The sequence below is a fragment of the Pyrus communis genome, chromosome 15 (genome assembly GCF_041283825.1).
Source record: "Pyrus communis isolate YQ-2024b chromosome 15, ASM4128382v1, whole genome shotgun sequence".
NCBI classification, from domain to species: Eukaryota; Viridiplantae; Streptophyta; class Magnoliopsida; order Rosales; family Rosaceae; genus Pyrus; species Pyrus communis.
Genome location: NC_142579.1, coordinates 564,241 through 579,349, shown reverse-complemented (window position 1 = coordinate 579,349; position 15,109 = coordinate 564,241). Strand labels below are relative to the sequence as shown.

Below are 15,109 nucleotides of genomic sequence, written 5' to 3'. Positions count from 1 at the left end.
GCAACCTTTTATGACCACTTTATCATGATCATAGTCATCATTTTAATTAAAATCCAAAAAAAAGCCGCAAACTCTACTTCCATGTAGAATTCAATCAAAATCCACACGATAGCATGGAAGTCAAATAGCTTGTCGTATAAAGTTTATCATTTCCAGCCCAACACACGACATTCTCGATTTTCAAACTAAAAATCTCTTACGTAGAGTTAGAAATGAATAAATTAGACCGTAATATTACGTGGCAGGAATACCAAACATTTAAGTTAAAAAGAAAATTGTACCAAAAAATGGGTGCATTTTTGCTCATCACCCTCAAGTAGTAATTCCCACCACCCTATTTATCACTTTTAGATGAGTTTAATTTTGAGATTTTTGTCTATGCACCAATACAGATCTCAAAATTTAAACCAATTATAATAATATAATTCGCTCGAATTCCTTCCATCCCTTGGATAGATAGAGGGGAGGGCAGAGCTTTTGGTTTGTCATGTTGTCAAAGAGTTAAACAATAGTTTTTGGTGTTGTCAAAGAGTTGAACAATGAAAATAGATGGCGAGTGCCTGATTGAATTGATCGGGTCATGTAGGAATAAGGTTCAAGTCTACTGATTTGTTAAGATGCTTCAGCTGCATACATCACTGCACTTCCACTTGACACCTATTGTAATGATAAAGGGCTCGTCTAGCCGTGAACTTCTCTTAAATTCTTAAAACTTATGTCGCTCCACTCCCATAAAGGTAGAAAACCCATCGCTGTCCTGGATGTGCTACCGAAGGCTCTGGGGAAGTCAGAATAGGAAAGTGCTCATCTTGAGGTTCTAAAGCAAAGATATCCACGTGGCAGTTCGTCCTATTAAGATATTCACGACTAATAAGTATTAGATATTTTACAAATTTTCAACCAATTGTATTACATTTAGTCTACTTGACAGTATAACCGACGAGAGATTTTTCAAAGTATCTAGAATATCAACACATATGCCACGTGTCATTATAGATGTTTTTTTTTTTTTTTTTTTAATTTTTCCGGACATTTCTCTACTAGAAGGTGGCGGTGACCAAAAATATGCTCACCCGAATATAAAGACGGTGTAAAGTGGAGGAGCAGAGCGAGTGATGGGATTCCGCTTTCTTTCCACCCAAACCAAAATGTTCGAGGCAAAATTCCAGATTATTCTTTTCGCATTTGACCCAAACGGCATGGCTTTATTATGAACTGCCCCCCATTCAACGCAAAACGTCTGTTTCTCACCAATATTTTTTGTTTCTACTCTCACAGCGCTAAGCACTCTCGTCTTTCTAAGCTCCTCGTTCCCTCCTCACTGGGTCTTGCGTTTACAGAAAGCGCCATTGCTGCAAACGCAATGGACTTGTTCTTTGAAGGCCTAAGGGTAAAGGTACTCTCTTTTGTTGTTTCTCTCAACTGGGTCTCTTACATTTTCTTTGTTTATGGGTTTACTAATTTGGTAGAACTTGAATACATGAAATGCTGCATAGGAAGATAAACATTCCCACAAAAAATAAATTGAAGAAGAAGCTTATTGATTAGACTTTGGAGCTACTGCATGTTATTGTTTGAAGTAGTTTTTGCTTTCATTTGGGTAACTGGGTTCTTTTTCTTTTCCTTTTTGGTACATGCATTTGGGGGGTCCTTTTTATTTTTATTTTTTTTAAGATGATGAGGTTTTTCCTTGATCTTTTTGTTTTGTTTTTGGTACTGTGATGTTAGCTGATGGTCATGCTTAGAGAGAGAGAGAGAGAGAGAGAGAGAGAGAGAGAGGGAGAGGAGGGGGGGGGGGGGCAGTGGCAGTGGTGTCTTTTTTAACTTTGCTTTGATTTGACAGGTTTAGGGGAAGCTGTTGTGATACAAGAACTTGGGTTGTTGAATTGGCATTTTGGGGTTGAAGAATAGAGGGTTGATCAAAATGCCGAGAAAGAGTAAAAGAAGAAAGGAAGAAATTTGTGAAGATTATTGCTTTCGATGCAAAGATGGAGGAGCTGTGAGGATATGTGATTATAAGTGAGTTCTGAAATTTTACAGAAAATTGAAATACTAGTACTTCATATATTGCATTGAGGAAGGCAACTTCGTCTTTCCACAATGACAGTAGGTTAATTCAGTGGACCCTGGAATCAAAATCCTGCAGCACATGTTTTTTTGTTGGTGCTTATAGATGGCTTTATTTAAATTTAAAACCGGACATGCTATATGAATGTATTCTTTTGGTATTGTTTCAAGATGTCCTGTTGAATAGCATGCTTTCTTTCCCCACAAAATTAGCCATGCACCCATCAGATTTTTTGTTGACTTTTAACTATGTTTAGTATAATGGTTTTTTGGGATTCAGAATTTAGGGTTCTTAGATTTTGAGCATTTAACTCTAAATTCAGGAGTCTGCAATTGGAGAACCCAAAAATTAATTTAATTAGGAAAGCAATTCTCAATTTCTCATTCGTTACATTCTGTCACATTGTAATTTTAACTTAATTGCGGTGTATTTTTAAGAAGTAGCAGGCATGCTAAGATTTAGGACCCCCAGCAACCTGAACGAAGAAAGAAATAAGAAACTAAAATTTAAAAGCGGGACAAGTATGAATAACTATTAGAAATGCATTTTAGGACTGATTCTTATCATTAAGTATTTTAATAAGACCCTATCATGTTCTATGTCATTTGATGAAAACTCAATGGTTATAATGAGAATGGATTACAGAATGTAGGTAGACAGTAAGCTTTCTGTGAACTTTTCAAATTTTATCTATGACTTAGAGCATAATTTGTTTCTCATTTAAATACATAAAGTTATGTGGCTAGATATTTCTCATCTAAAAGGATTTAAGATTATCAAAAGGATGCAACTAGTCAAGGATGAGATTTCAAAAGGAAGAACCCTCCTCCTCTCTAAGTTTTTGCTTTTGGTCTTTTAGTTGAAATGCTCCCTCTAATCTTTCAGGGACTGTCTAAAAGTTTATCATCCTCAGTGTGTCGAAAAAGATGACTCGTTTTTGAAGAGCAAAGATCGCTGGACTTGCAGTAAGCTCTCAATTTATTCTATGATAATGCCTCAGCTTTACAACATGTCATTGTCAATGAAATATGTGCGTTTTATGCATGGAAAAAGGTGCGATGCGTACAATTTTCTATGTTATGTTTGACACTCCCAAGGTATGTATGCATGAAACTTGACCCGATGTATTTTAGTTATTCACCATAAAGATGTTCTCAAATCTTTCTTCAACTGACTTTCGCAATTGTGGCTCTCATACCTTGCATTCAAATTGTTCTAAAAAAAGGAGGAGATAAACTTTGGTGAAATGTATCAATTTCATAAAGAATTTAACAGATATGTTAACTCTTGTAGAAGTTTTGGTGAAATGTGGCCATGGAAGATAATACTTCCTTCAGTTCATTATTATTTTTTCTTTTTCGAAAATGTAGAGTGTTATCAGTTAATAAAAAGTAATTTATATACTTTAGGTGTTATCTGAGTTTTAGTATTTATTATCTCGTCTCTTTTTGCTAGCATCAATTTGTAGAGAATAGATTAGCCAGTTAGTAATATGTTTTCTTGCATTTCAGACCGCCATTCTTGCTTCATATGCCAAAGAATTCCCAAGTTTTACTGCTTTTGCTGCCCGCAAGCTGTGTGCGGACGTTGCCTCTGTGATGCTGAGTTTGCTGTAGTTAAAGGGAGTGAAGGATTTTGCAATCATTGTTTGAAGCTTGCAATAATGATAGAAGAAAATGTGGATGTGGATTCTGATGGGGTATGGTTGTTTCTGATTAATGCTAAGAAAAGACTTCTCTTGTTTCTTCTGCATAATTGAATTTTGTTTCATATGAGAAATCTAAAGTAGGAAACTCTCCCAAGCAATTGTATTTAAATACGAAATCCAAAAATTAGATACTAAACCTAATGTTTTCTGGGCCAATTAAATTTTCAGTCCTTTTGGTTTGGTCCGTGTTCTACTTTGGTCCTGTAGTTTCAATTTTGGCCATCAACCTTGTAGTTAACTGATAAATTTCATTAGGAAAAGTCAAGAAGTAGTAGAATGTCCATGTGGTGTTCACATTTGCAGTTGAATTGTTTACTTTTTCTCTCATAATTTATTTACTTTTTCTCTGAAGTAGATTCAATTTAAACCTGCTTGTTATGCTCTCGTAACATGGAAATGTATTGAGTACAATTGTCTACAGCAACAACAACAACAACAACAACCAAGCCTTTTCCCACTTCTATATGAATCCTAGAAAGCCAGTGCGCTTGGTTCTATGTCATGTCTTCCGTTAGATCCAAGTACTCTTAAGTCTTTTCTTAGAGTCTCTTCCAAAGTCTTCCTAGGTCTTCCTCTACCCCTTCAGCCCTAGACCTTTGTCTCGTAGTCACATCTTCTAACCGGAGCGTTAGCAAGCCTTCGTTGCACATGTCCAAACCACCGTAACCGATTTTCTCTCATCTTTCCTTCAATTTCGGCTACTCCTACTTTACCTTGGATATCCTCATTCCTAATCTTATCCTTTCGCGTGTACCCACACATCCAACGAAGCATCCTCATCTCCACTACGCCCATTTTATGTACGTGTTGATGCTTCACCGTCCAACATTCACAACATCGCCGGCCTTATTGCCATCCTAAAAAATTTTCCCTTGAGCTTCAGTGACGGTCACACAACGCGCCAGATGCACTCTTCCACTTCATCCATCTAGCTTGTATTCTATGGTTGAGGTCTCCATCTAATTCATCCATCCAGCTTGTGTTCTATGGTTGAGTACAATTGTCTATTGCATGAAAATTCCATGAATTAAAGTACAATTGTCTATTGCATGAAAAATACCATGACTCATTATCGAAGGATTTTACTCTTTATTGTTCGAAGTTGACCCCACTAAATGAAATTTATGGCTCCATCCCTGATCATTCCTGTTTCTAGTCATTATGCATATTTGAAGTTTCATATTAGTATCTAATGAGGGTAGAGAGTTAATAATCATGTCCATGGTAAATTTGTAAAAATCATGTTAAGATTGGGGATATTAGAATCATAATTTTTAAAAATTAACTTTGTTTATCACTTTATCTTATTAAGTTGCTTCATAAAATTTGAGATCTATAGATAACGTAAGGTCCAAAAGAGAAACCTTGAAATACAGGATTTTTTTTTTTTTTTTGTTTCTTTTAAATACTGTATTATTTTGTACTTGAAGTTGTTATTTCTTTCATGTACAATTATTTGTAAATACCAATGTTTTAAAGAACTCGCCTCGGGGCGCGCCTAGGGCGCCCTTGAGGCTGGGCGGAGAGGCAAACGCCTCAGTTTTGCTGGAGTAGGCGAAATGCTTCGCCGGAGACGCCGAGGCGGCGGAGGCGCGCCTCAAGGCGTCTGGACGTTTTTTTTTTTTTTTTTTAAACTATCCAAACCCAAAACAACGTCGTTTGGGTAAGGATTTTCAGTCTTCACCCACCATACCTTCGAATTCGACCCATTTTTCTGCCTCTGCCTTTTGCCTTCTGCGGCTCTGCCTTGCTTCTTCTACTCCCGCGCGCCAGAAGCCCAGAGGCTCAGAACATCGGTGTCGCCACGCCGCCACGCCGCCGTCACCTCAGCGCCATCAGCCCAGCCCCAGCGCCGTCAGCAAGATCCCAAAGGTTACGGTTTCTGAAATTAGGGATTTATTTTCTGGGGAAGGGGTTAATAGTTTTCTGGGGTTAATGGGGATTTAGTTTTCTGGTTTTGCATTTTCTGGGGAAGGCCGAAGGTGCTATGCGAGAGAGAGACAGAGAGAGAGAGGAAGAAGCAGAATAGAAAACAGGGGACAGAGCCCACGGTTTTATGTCTGTGTGGCTGCCAAACTGTTTTGCACTTATAGTCTTATACCATAAACTTAATGCTTCTGCCGGCTGCCATAAATTGTGTCCATGTGCACTGCCATAAATTGGCACTTAGATAAATTGTTAGAAATTGGCACTAAAGGGTTAATTGTTAATAAATTAATTAAAGGATTAATTTATAAATTAATTAATAAATTGTTAGAAATTTATTTAGATGAAGAGGATTTAGATGAATGATTTATATATTTGTTTGTATTTTGATTTATATGAAGATGATTTGGATGAATGATTGTTTTCTTTGTTTGTATTACCTTTTGAATGATGAATTTGGGTGATATTACCTTTGAATGATGAATTTAAATGATATTATCTTTTGAATGACTATGGATTTGAATGAAAAATTGAGAATGGATGTTTATTTTACATAGTATTATTTTTTAATATAAAAAAAAATTAAATCCTGTAAGGCTTCGCCTCACGCCTCACGCCTCACGCCTAGGCTAGGCTTCGCCTCGGACGCCTCGCCCACGCCTCACGCTTTTAATACATTGGTAAATACGGAATTACGGATATAGTGACCTGTGGCCTGGTCACTTCTCTGGCTTGTCATTTTGGTTTGTTAAGGGAAGTGAAGCAGGCCTTCTGTGATTTGATGATATAGATCTCCAGATTCATCCTCTTTGTCATCTCAGAATGTGCTCTTTTGTTTTTCAGGGGAGAGTTGATTTCAAAGAAAGAAATACGTTCGAGTTCCTATTCATGGAATATTGGGAAATAATAAAAGAGAAACAAGGCTTATCTTCAGAGCAGGTTTACTCCGCAAAAGACTTACTGAAGAATGGTGAGAACCATACACATGACTCTGACTTCGATTTAAACGAAATTTCTCAAGAAGAAGAAAGTTTTACTGAATCTGATGAAGAAAGTGACGACGAAAATTGGAAAGATAGAGAAGAATACATGCCAGTTGGCAAAAAGAAGAGATCCAAGGGAAACCAGTGTGCAATGAAAAGGAAAGCAAAAGCAACGAAAATAGAGTTTAGAGGATGGGGGTCAAAATCTCTCTTAGAATTCCTCATTTCCATTGGGAAAGATACAACCAAGGAGTTATCACAGAATGAAGTTACCACTATAGTTTCAAACTACTGTAAAGAACACAACCTTTTTCACCCACAGAAAAAGAAGACAGTAATGTGTGATCCAATGCTACAGTCTCTTTTGGGAAAGAAATCTATCAATATAAATAGGTTATATAACCTTCTGGATGCCCATTTTGCTGAGAATCTTGACTTAACCGAGGAGGATGAGACTGACAGTAGTTCTGAAGACAATGATAAGAATCTTATGGTGACTTGTAATAGGCAGCCCAAGTTGGTCTCAGATAGACAACCTCAAAAGACAAATGTAGTTCCACTTGTGCGGAAAACTTGTTTTGCTTCCATAGTTACTGAAAACATTAAACTTGTGTACCTGAAGAGGAGTTTGGTGGAGGAATTGTTAAAGCAACCTGAGACTTTTGATGAAAAAGTAGTAGGAAGTTTTGTGAGAGTCAAATCTGACCCAAATGATTATTCACAGAAAAATTCTCACCAGCTCTTGCAAGTCAAAGGTAAGTTCTTAATGATGGCTACTAATTTTGAATGGTAATGACTGTTCATCTTTTCGTCTGATATTAAAGAACTCAATTCTGTTTGCTGCAAATATTTTCAGCAGTTCGTGAAAGTAAGAATCCTGATACAGTTATTTTAACAGAGTTTTTATCATGGTGTTAGCTGGGGAATACATCTGTTTGGTTTTCATGCAGAGATTACAATGTTTTTTTTCTTATACGAATATTATGACAAAGTAAGATATCATAAATAACGAATTCAATGTGTTAGCTTGATATGTATCGTTGGCCCATTCCATACAGTTTAAGCTTTTGGGGATGGTTGTCTAACATTGGGTCATAGTTTTAGTTGCATAAGGTCTTGGGTTGGAAACCAACAATCTACATTTTGCACATGTTTGATCTCAAAGGTGTATTGTAGGCATTTGCCTGTGTCCGCATGAGTGCACGGATCAGGATGGGGTTGTATATGATGGGGGATGGTTGTCTATAAAATCTCATAACCATGTAAAAGTTAGACCACTAGGAGCTTAATGAGATGCAAGGCTTAGGTTAGGATCACCTCACTACAATGAGCTTCCAAATGGAGAGGCTCCTGATTCTTATATGTTAGAACTGTAATCCTGCCAGTTTTCTCCTTGGATGATCACTTATGCTTTGTATTATCATTTCATACTTTTCTAGGCATACGGAAAACTTCGAGCAATGGTGAAATGAATACAGAAATTTTCATGCAACTGGTCAATATGCCAAAAGATGTACAGGTGTGCGAGCTGTCAAATGATGACTTCTGTGAGGTAATATTGTTGTGTCAATTTTCTTGTAAGATGGTGAAAGTTAACTGACTTGGCTTTTCTTTTCAAAGAACAAAACTAAAAAAACTTGGTTCATTAGAATGGCGTTTATGTAGGTCAAGTTTTTTCGTTGAACAAGGTTTGTAAGATATAACATTTAGTTGTTCATGTTTGTTAAGGGCACTTACTTTGACTCTTGTGCATAATTGTCATTCCTTATGACTCATAGAGATTATTCTTTCTTTTCAAACACAAATTATGGTTACTGTGGCTGAGAACACTTACCCCTATACCCAAGACTAGAGTTAGAGTGTAAACCTCCCCCTGTCCCTACCCTTTCGCCTCCTTTGTGCCAAATAATGAGAAAAACAAATTAAAGGTGCAAACTCAGAAACCAAAATTGCATGAATCAATTAAAGTTACTGCTTTCTATATTTTGCGTGTTTTTCACAGAATGAGCACTCAGTTGGATTGTATGTTATGCAGGAAGAGTGTAAAGATTTACATCAGAGAGTGAAAGAAGGAAAGCTTAAGAGGCCCACTATTGTAAGTTTTTGTTATGCATAATCAATTTAGTGTTTTCTGAAAACTTGTAGATAAATGAAAGCTTACCTTTACAAAAAGTTTTTATTGAACTTGACAAATTTATGCAAATGTTGAATAAGATTTTAACCTATCTAGAATGAAAGAAAGCGGTGGCTTAGGGTAGGTAATTTGGTGACGGGGTCCTTCTTGGAAATGGTCCCGGAGTCTTAATATGGAGAGGGGTTCCCTTTGGCATGCTCTGAGAAGTGAATATAGGTTACATGGTAATACGTTGGGATTCCAAATTAGTAGTCTTCCCTTTTTCCTTTCTTTTTTTTAAAAGGAGTCCAAATTAGTAGTCAGGGGATCAATTTGTTGCCATGGAAAGATATTGAATATAATTCACCAGTTTGTGAATTATATTGATAATGACATTCAATCTGTGATACATCAAATTGATATTGATAATGACTCAACCAATTTGTCCATTGATTCATTCCAGAATTACAAAGATTCTTACTCTGATGGGTTATGACATTACTCGTTTTCTTCTTTCGTTGTTTTGTGGTGGGAAATGGATAAATATGTATGGTTTTGCAATATTGGGTGGGGGAAGACTGTTATTCATCATTTTCACGTTTTTAAAGACTTTCCAGTTTTCATAGTGTTTTCATGAATAGCATGTGTGTAAATTCTTATTTTCCAGCCTGTTGGGATCAATGTCACTTTTCCTTATATATTTACATTTAAAAACATATTTCTTGTACAAAATCAGATGATCCAACTTGATAAATAATTTAGACAGCCAATTACAAACTGTCTATATCTTTTATTATTTTGTAGTATTTCTGAAAGCATTCGTCTTTCATTTATAAATATATTTAGATCGCCTATATAATTTTTATTTAAACTCAATTAATATAACTTTAAGATAAATTAGATTAGATATAAATTATAAAACAAATACTTCTGCAATACTTGGGTTTGCATAGAGTATTTGATGTATTTCAACTTGTTAATCAGGACTTTCTTGTTTGATAGGTGGAGCTTGAACAGAAGGCTAGATGTCTGCACAAGGATATAATGGAGCGTGTGCGTTTTCTTGCTTTAACCTCTAACAAGAATATCTGTTTTCTATGTTATCATAATTTTGAGATTCCCAATAGTTGAAAGTGTGACTATGGATGCCTCACAAATAAGCTGGGGCATGCTTTGGAAAGATATTGACTTCATATTGTTTTCAGACTGTAATATATGATTTGAAACTGTAAAAACGCAAATATGTTTTTAACTGTTAGACCAAAAGTCTATTTAGCGGTGCAATAATTTTTTCTGTTTCAGAACACTTGAGAACAGAAACGGTATGAAAAACAAAACACCATCTTTGGAAAGTTTTTCAAAATACCTACTTAGAGAAATAAAATTACAACGTCAAAATGAGCAAAATCAAAGAACAGTAAAAAAAAAAAAAAAATCACATATAACTGATATAAGTATTATGTTTCTCCCTACTCTCTGTGTACTGTTTTGCCTAATATTTATTTAAAATTCAGCCAAACAGGCTTTATGAAATCTTGTATGGCTTTGTGCTAGGTAACTGTCAGCAACACATCTCTTGTTGTTTATATTTTCTACACTATGCCGTTATGGAGTGTTTGACTATTCGAAAAGTGTCTATTGTGCAATGATCTGTTTTTTCATGTGACTTTCATACTCCAGTATTTGCTCATCTTTCTGTTGTGTGTGGATTTTAACGTTCTTGCTTGCCTTTTGATTTTATGTACTTCTGAATCATCTGGTCAAAAACATCTCAGTGGATTGCTAGAGAGCTGTCTCTGTTGCAAAAGCGCATTGACCAGGCAAATGAAAAAGGATGGAGGAGAGAATATCCTTTCATTGATGTTATTAACAACATAACAAAAAAGTTGGTGTATGACATATGTTGGGAAGGTTTAGGATATTATGATTGTTATAGTATACATGTGTAGTTGTAGAAACCTGGAGATGTAGGGACAAGTTCATATTGTGAAGCAATGTGTTGACAAAATTTACTATGCTAGATAGTTCTTGAATATGGACAGATCTGATATGTTCCTTGGTTCTGTTGCATTTCATTCTTTTTAGATATTTCATTGTGTAGATTGTCTCGAGCTATTAAGTTTCGCATGTGACCCTTTGTTTTTCAGTGACTAGGAAGTATCAAGTGTGCTAGTTGTTATAAAATCTATATTAAGTTGAGATGGAACCAAATGTTTCTAGTCTTAGTTTCTCTCAATTTTACATTTTCAGAAAAGGGTATTGGTTCAGCTCTTTGACTAATCCTACTGCAGTGTCTAGCACATTTCCAGGTCTGGCCTTAATCAAATTGAAATTGTTTACATTGTTAAATTAGAATGTTTGCAACATGAAACAAAAAACGACATTCCTTTGTTCTTTGACCCCCTTGTTCATTAGTTTAGTTTTTTCTTTTCCGTTTTACGCTGGCCATGAGTGGTCGACAGTAGACTCATATAATTTATCCCTATGTACTACTTTATCTAGATAAGAAAATTGTGACCCTTGACCTAAATTTTCTGAATACGCTTGAGCAATACTTGGATAAGAAGCTGCTTCTTGAGAAACCATCAGAACAATTCCGATTAATAAATGAGGTTCCAGAAGTAATTGCAGATATAGAAAAACTTGAACCTACTTCTGAGAACTCTCTAAGCCAGGATCAAACAGAACATGATGGATCGCCTGAATCAGCCCCCAGAGCCAGATGGTCTTCTCAAACTCCCAGAACTGGTCTAGCCAACAGAACTGTCTACCATGCAAAGGGCGGAACAGATCCATCAGGTTTGTTAAGCTTGTAATTTTAAATATTGTTAAGAAGCTTCTCTTGGAACACCGTTGGAACAATCACGATCATTAAATGAGGTTCTCGAAGTGTTCGCAGGTACAGAAAAATTTAAACCTACTCCTGAGAGCTCTCCAAGGAAGGATAAACAAGAATGTGATGGCTTTCCTGCTTCAGCCTTCGAAGGGTCCTCTCCAACTCCAAACACTAATTTAGCCAATGGAACTTTGTGTCTTCCAAATGGAGGAACTGATCCGGCAGGTTTGTTCTAAGCTTCTGTCTCAGAATGATGAGTTCTATATTATTCACTCGAGTTCATTATTATTTCCACTAATCAACGGGAATATGGACATGCTTGCATGCAGAAACAGCGTTCCTAGATCATGACAAACGTTACCATTTGATTCTTAGTTCTGAAAGTGACAAGTATTGGATGTAACTCTCACAGAATTTTTTAGTATCTTGACAATTTTAGACGTCCTAAAATTCTACTCTTGCTTCGGATTGAGGTTGATGAATATGAAATTGAAATTTATGTCAAATCAACTGTCACTCTGCATAAATACTATTTTTGTTAACCCATTCTGTTTTCGATAAATAGTGTTTTCTCCTTACTTGCTTTCTGGTCAGTTTCACTTGGTAATGTGATTTGAGTAACTGGCTCTTTGTGAGGGCAACATCTTTTCTAAAAAGAAAGTGATTTCAAGTGTTAACATCAACGTAAGATACTGCATGATACTTTAGTATGTAAGAGTTTTATTGTTGGTATGTAAGTGTGGACACCATTTTGATGCATCTACTACAGAGCATGGTAGTAACATTTCTACCGGGACTGACTTCTGTAAAGTTGATTAGACAATTTCATATTTTGAGTCCAGAAGTTCGAGGTGGCATTCGTCAAAAGGAGCACCAATTCGTTCAAGTGAAGAACAAGTCTCATAAAGTCTTGTTCTCTGAAGAGTTCGAAAAAAAACATCTTGATTTTGCTTCTCAAGGGAAACCTGATGTCGACCTGCAAGAGCCGCACCATTTTAGTTCCCGTGTCGATATTAAAAGGCGAAGTGAAGAATGTGTTGAGCAAAAATTGAAAAATGAAAGCACATCCAAAGCTGAGTTAATTGAGCTAAGCGATGATGATGAAGATGTACATGATGAAGTTAAAGCACCTGCATCTGAAGACCCAGATTCTGCACTGTGGCATTGTATGAGTCCTCTTGGTGAAACAAGGGGCCCCTATAAAATGTCATTGTTAAGGCAGTGGAACAATTCAAGTCGTCGTCCATTGAAATTCAAGGTTTGGAAGGAGGGTCAAAGCGAGGAAGAGGCAGTGTTTCTTGATGATGCCGTTCGCCAAAGTCTTCCCAGTACGTAGATGTACTACTTTGCCAGTCTCCCGTGCATCCAAGTTGAAAGGCGATCGGGTGCCAAGTGATTTTCCAGAGGCTAATAGGTACGAGTTTTTTGAAGAAATAGAAGAAAACTTTCTTTGTGAATTAAACCTTCAGCCTTTAGGGATGATTAAGCAGACATGATTTGGGGGGGGGGGCGGGCAATGTAAATAGCAAAAGCAAAAGTTGGGTATATTATGAAATTAAAGGAGAAATTAGGAAGAAGGCGATCAAGTGACAATTGATCTTGCATCTTGTTTTGGTTCTAAAAGAAAAGTTACTAATATCCGTACATCGGTTAAAGTTGCATGGAACTTAGGCTCATTTCAAAGTCTTTTGTTTAATGTTTAGTGTGTCTGTAGTGCATCTGTAGTGTTTTCGTGCTTGAGTAGTTCGTCAGTAGTATTCTTGTAGTGCGTTTTTAACAAGTGAGTCTAAAGTTTCTTGGTATTTTGAAAGTCCCTTGTTCAAACATAGGCTTAAAGTTTGGAATGCGAAACCAAAATTACATCCCAAATTTGCTTCTTCACGAATGTAATGTGGGTTTTAATCCAGTCAGAGGATTTACCTCTCCTTATGGTGGGTGTGTGTGGGGTGGGGCCCGTGGGGAGGGACGGTGTGTGCTTAGCTTCACAATGAGCTAGTATTAATATGGTTCAAATTTGCCTTTAGCTTATTAATGTTAATTAATGAAGAAAAACATCGCAATTATTAAACAATATAATAATAATTCGCCTTTTGATAATCCAAATTGATTCCAAGCAAGCCCAATAATTGATTCTTGGGTTAAGAAGTAACGCAAATCATATTACACAAGCTGACGTGGAACAAGGGGGCCGCAAGGTTAGAATTTTTTATTATCTTATACAAAAGGATCTCCATGATTAGCGGGCAATCAAGGTGGCACGACTGAAAAGTCCATTATATTCCCATCCCATGTGGTGGGTTTTTTTTTTTTTTTTTTTTTTTTTAGGGAAACCCCATGGGGTGGTACTCCATGTAGTTTATATTTGGCCAGATTGGATTATTAGTCTCCGTGGTGATATGATATGTGGAAGATAATCTTTGTGGTAAAAGAATTAGGATTTAAGCACCTGTGGTGAAATCTGTTAGGATTTGTGACCAAAATTGAAAATTTCGTCAATTCTCCGTTAATTATTAACACATGAGCTACACATATTTGTAACATCTCACATCGTCCAGGGGAGTGGATCATCTAAGCCTTATATGTATATTCACATCTCTACTTAACATGAGGCATTTTGGGCACTCATTGGCTTCGGGTTTCGTAGGAACTCTGAAGTTAAGCGAGTTCACGCGAGAGCAATCCCATGATGGGTGACTCACTGGGAAGTTCTCGTCTGAGTTCCCAGAAACAAAACCGTGAGGGCGTGGTCGGGGCTCAAAACGGAGAATATCGTGCTACGGTGGAGTCGAGCCTGGAATGTGGTGGGAGCCCAGACCGAGATATGGTATATTAGGCTAAAATGGAACTCTGTTAATTAGTAGCACATGGGGCTACATGTGAGACTGACTTTATCTTTTTAGTCTCACATGTGAGCCTTATGTGCTAACATTTAATGGAGAGTTGATGAAGTTTTCAATTTTGGATCTAAATCCTAGCATACTTCACGATAAGAATTTAAATCCTAATCTTTTTACCATAGAGATAATCTTCTAACTACTTTATCACCACGAACTAATAATCTAATTAAGCCTTTTTATTTTTCAGATTTTGTTTGTTTTAATACTATAAAGTTGCACTATCGCTAAGCAAATAAGTGGTGGCACTGCAACGACACTAAAATGATGGTACGTTTTGTTGAGAGAGGATCCTCGCCAGATCTTTCAATCACGTTCGTTCATTGTACATCGTGCGGTCAGTTTTCGTCAAGTACTGTTTATATTCAATTTTAAATAAAAAAATTTACAATGATTTTTTACAGCACAATGTACGATGAACGGATATGATTTGAGGATCCGGCGAGGATCCTCACTCCGTTTTGTTGGCCATGTATAATATAAACAATGGTTTGACAGTTTGTTAAGGGAATTCAATTTTGTTTGCACTCGAGATTCTGTGTTAGAATTTTCTTTTTAGTAGTTTAATGTAGATATTTTAT

The 15,109-nt window shown here is 36.5% G+C and overlaps 1 protein-coding gene across 9 annotated transcripts; it reads left to right on the top strand.

Annotated features, from left to right (window-relative positions):
• Positions 1-999: 999 nt before the first annotated feature.
• LOC137747128 (uncharacterized protein At5g08430) lies at positions 1,000-13,310 on the top strand. 9 transcript variants are annotated; one of them, XM_088686005.1, is made up of 13 exons: positions 1,000-1,157; positions 1,279-1,396; positions 1,844-2,019; positions 2,954-3,033; positions 3,580-3,767; positions 6,546-7,440; positions 8,125-8,237; positions 8,721-8,780; positions 9,801-9,851; positions 10,574-10,644; positions 11,341-11,597; positions 11,698-11,859; positions 12,477-13,310. In XM_088686005.1, exons 3-13 carry the CDS (start codon positions 1,925-1,927, stop codon positions 12,968-12,970), a joined length of 2,466 nt encoding a protein of 821 aa, XP_088542131.1. In that variant the 5' UTR covers positions 1,000-1,157; positions 1,279-1,396; positions 1,844-1,924; the 3' UTR covers positions 12,971-13,310. The 9 variants fall into 9 exon arrangements, with proteins under 9 accessions (XP_088542131.1, XP_088542132.1, XP_088542126.1 ...); XM_088686002.1 differs by having other exon boundaries at positions 1,078-1,150; positions 11,689-11,859; XM_088686004.1 differs by having other exon boundaries at positions 1,082-1,157; positions 1,279-1,390; positions 11,689-11,859.
• Positions 13,311-15,109: the final 1,799 nt, after the last annotated feature.

Bases quoted from the DNA above. Each gene is read 5' to 3' on its own strand.
- LOC137747128 (XM_088686000.1), top strand. From the start codon at position 1,925: ATGCCGAGAAAGAGTAAAAGAAGAAAGGAAGAAATTTGTGAAGATTAT. The intron at 3,034-3,579 runs GTAAGCTCTCAA...CTTGCATTTCAG, and splicing joins CAAAGATCGCTGGACTTGCA to ACCGCCATTCTTGCTTCATA. The intron at 8,238-8,720 runs GTAATATTGTTG...TATGTTATGCAG, and splicing joins CAAATGATGACTTCTGTGAG to GAAGAGTGTAAAGATTTACA.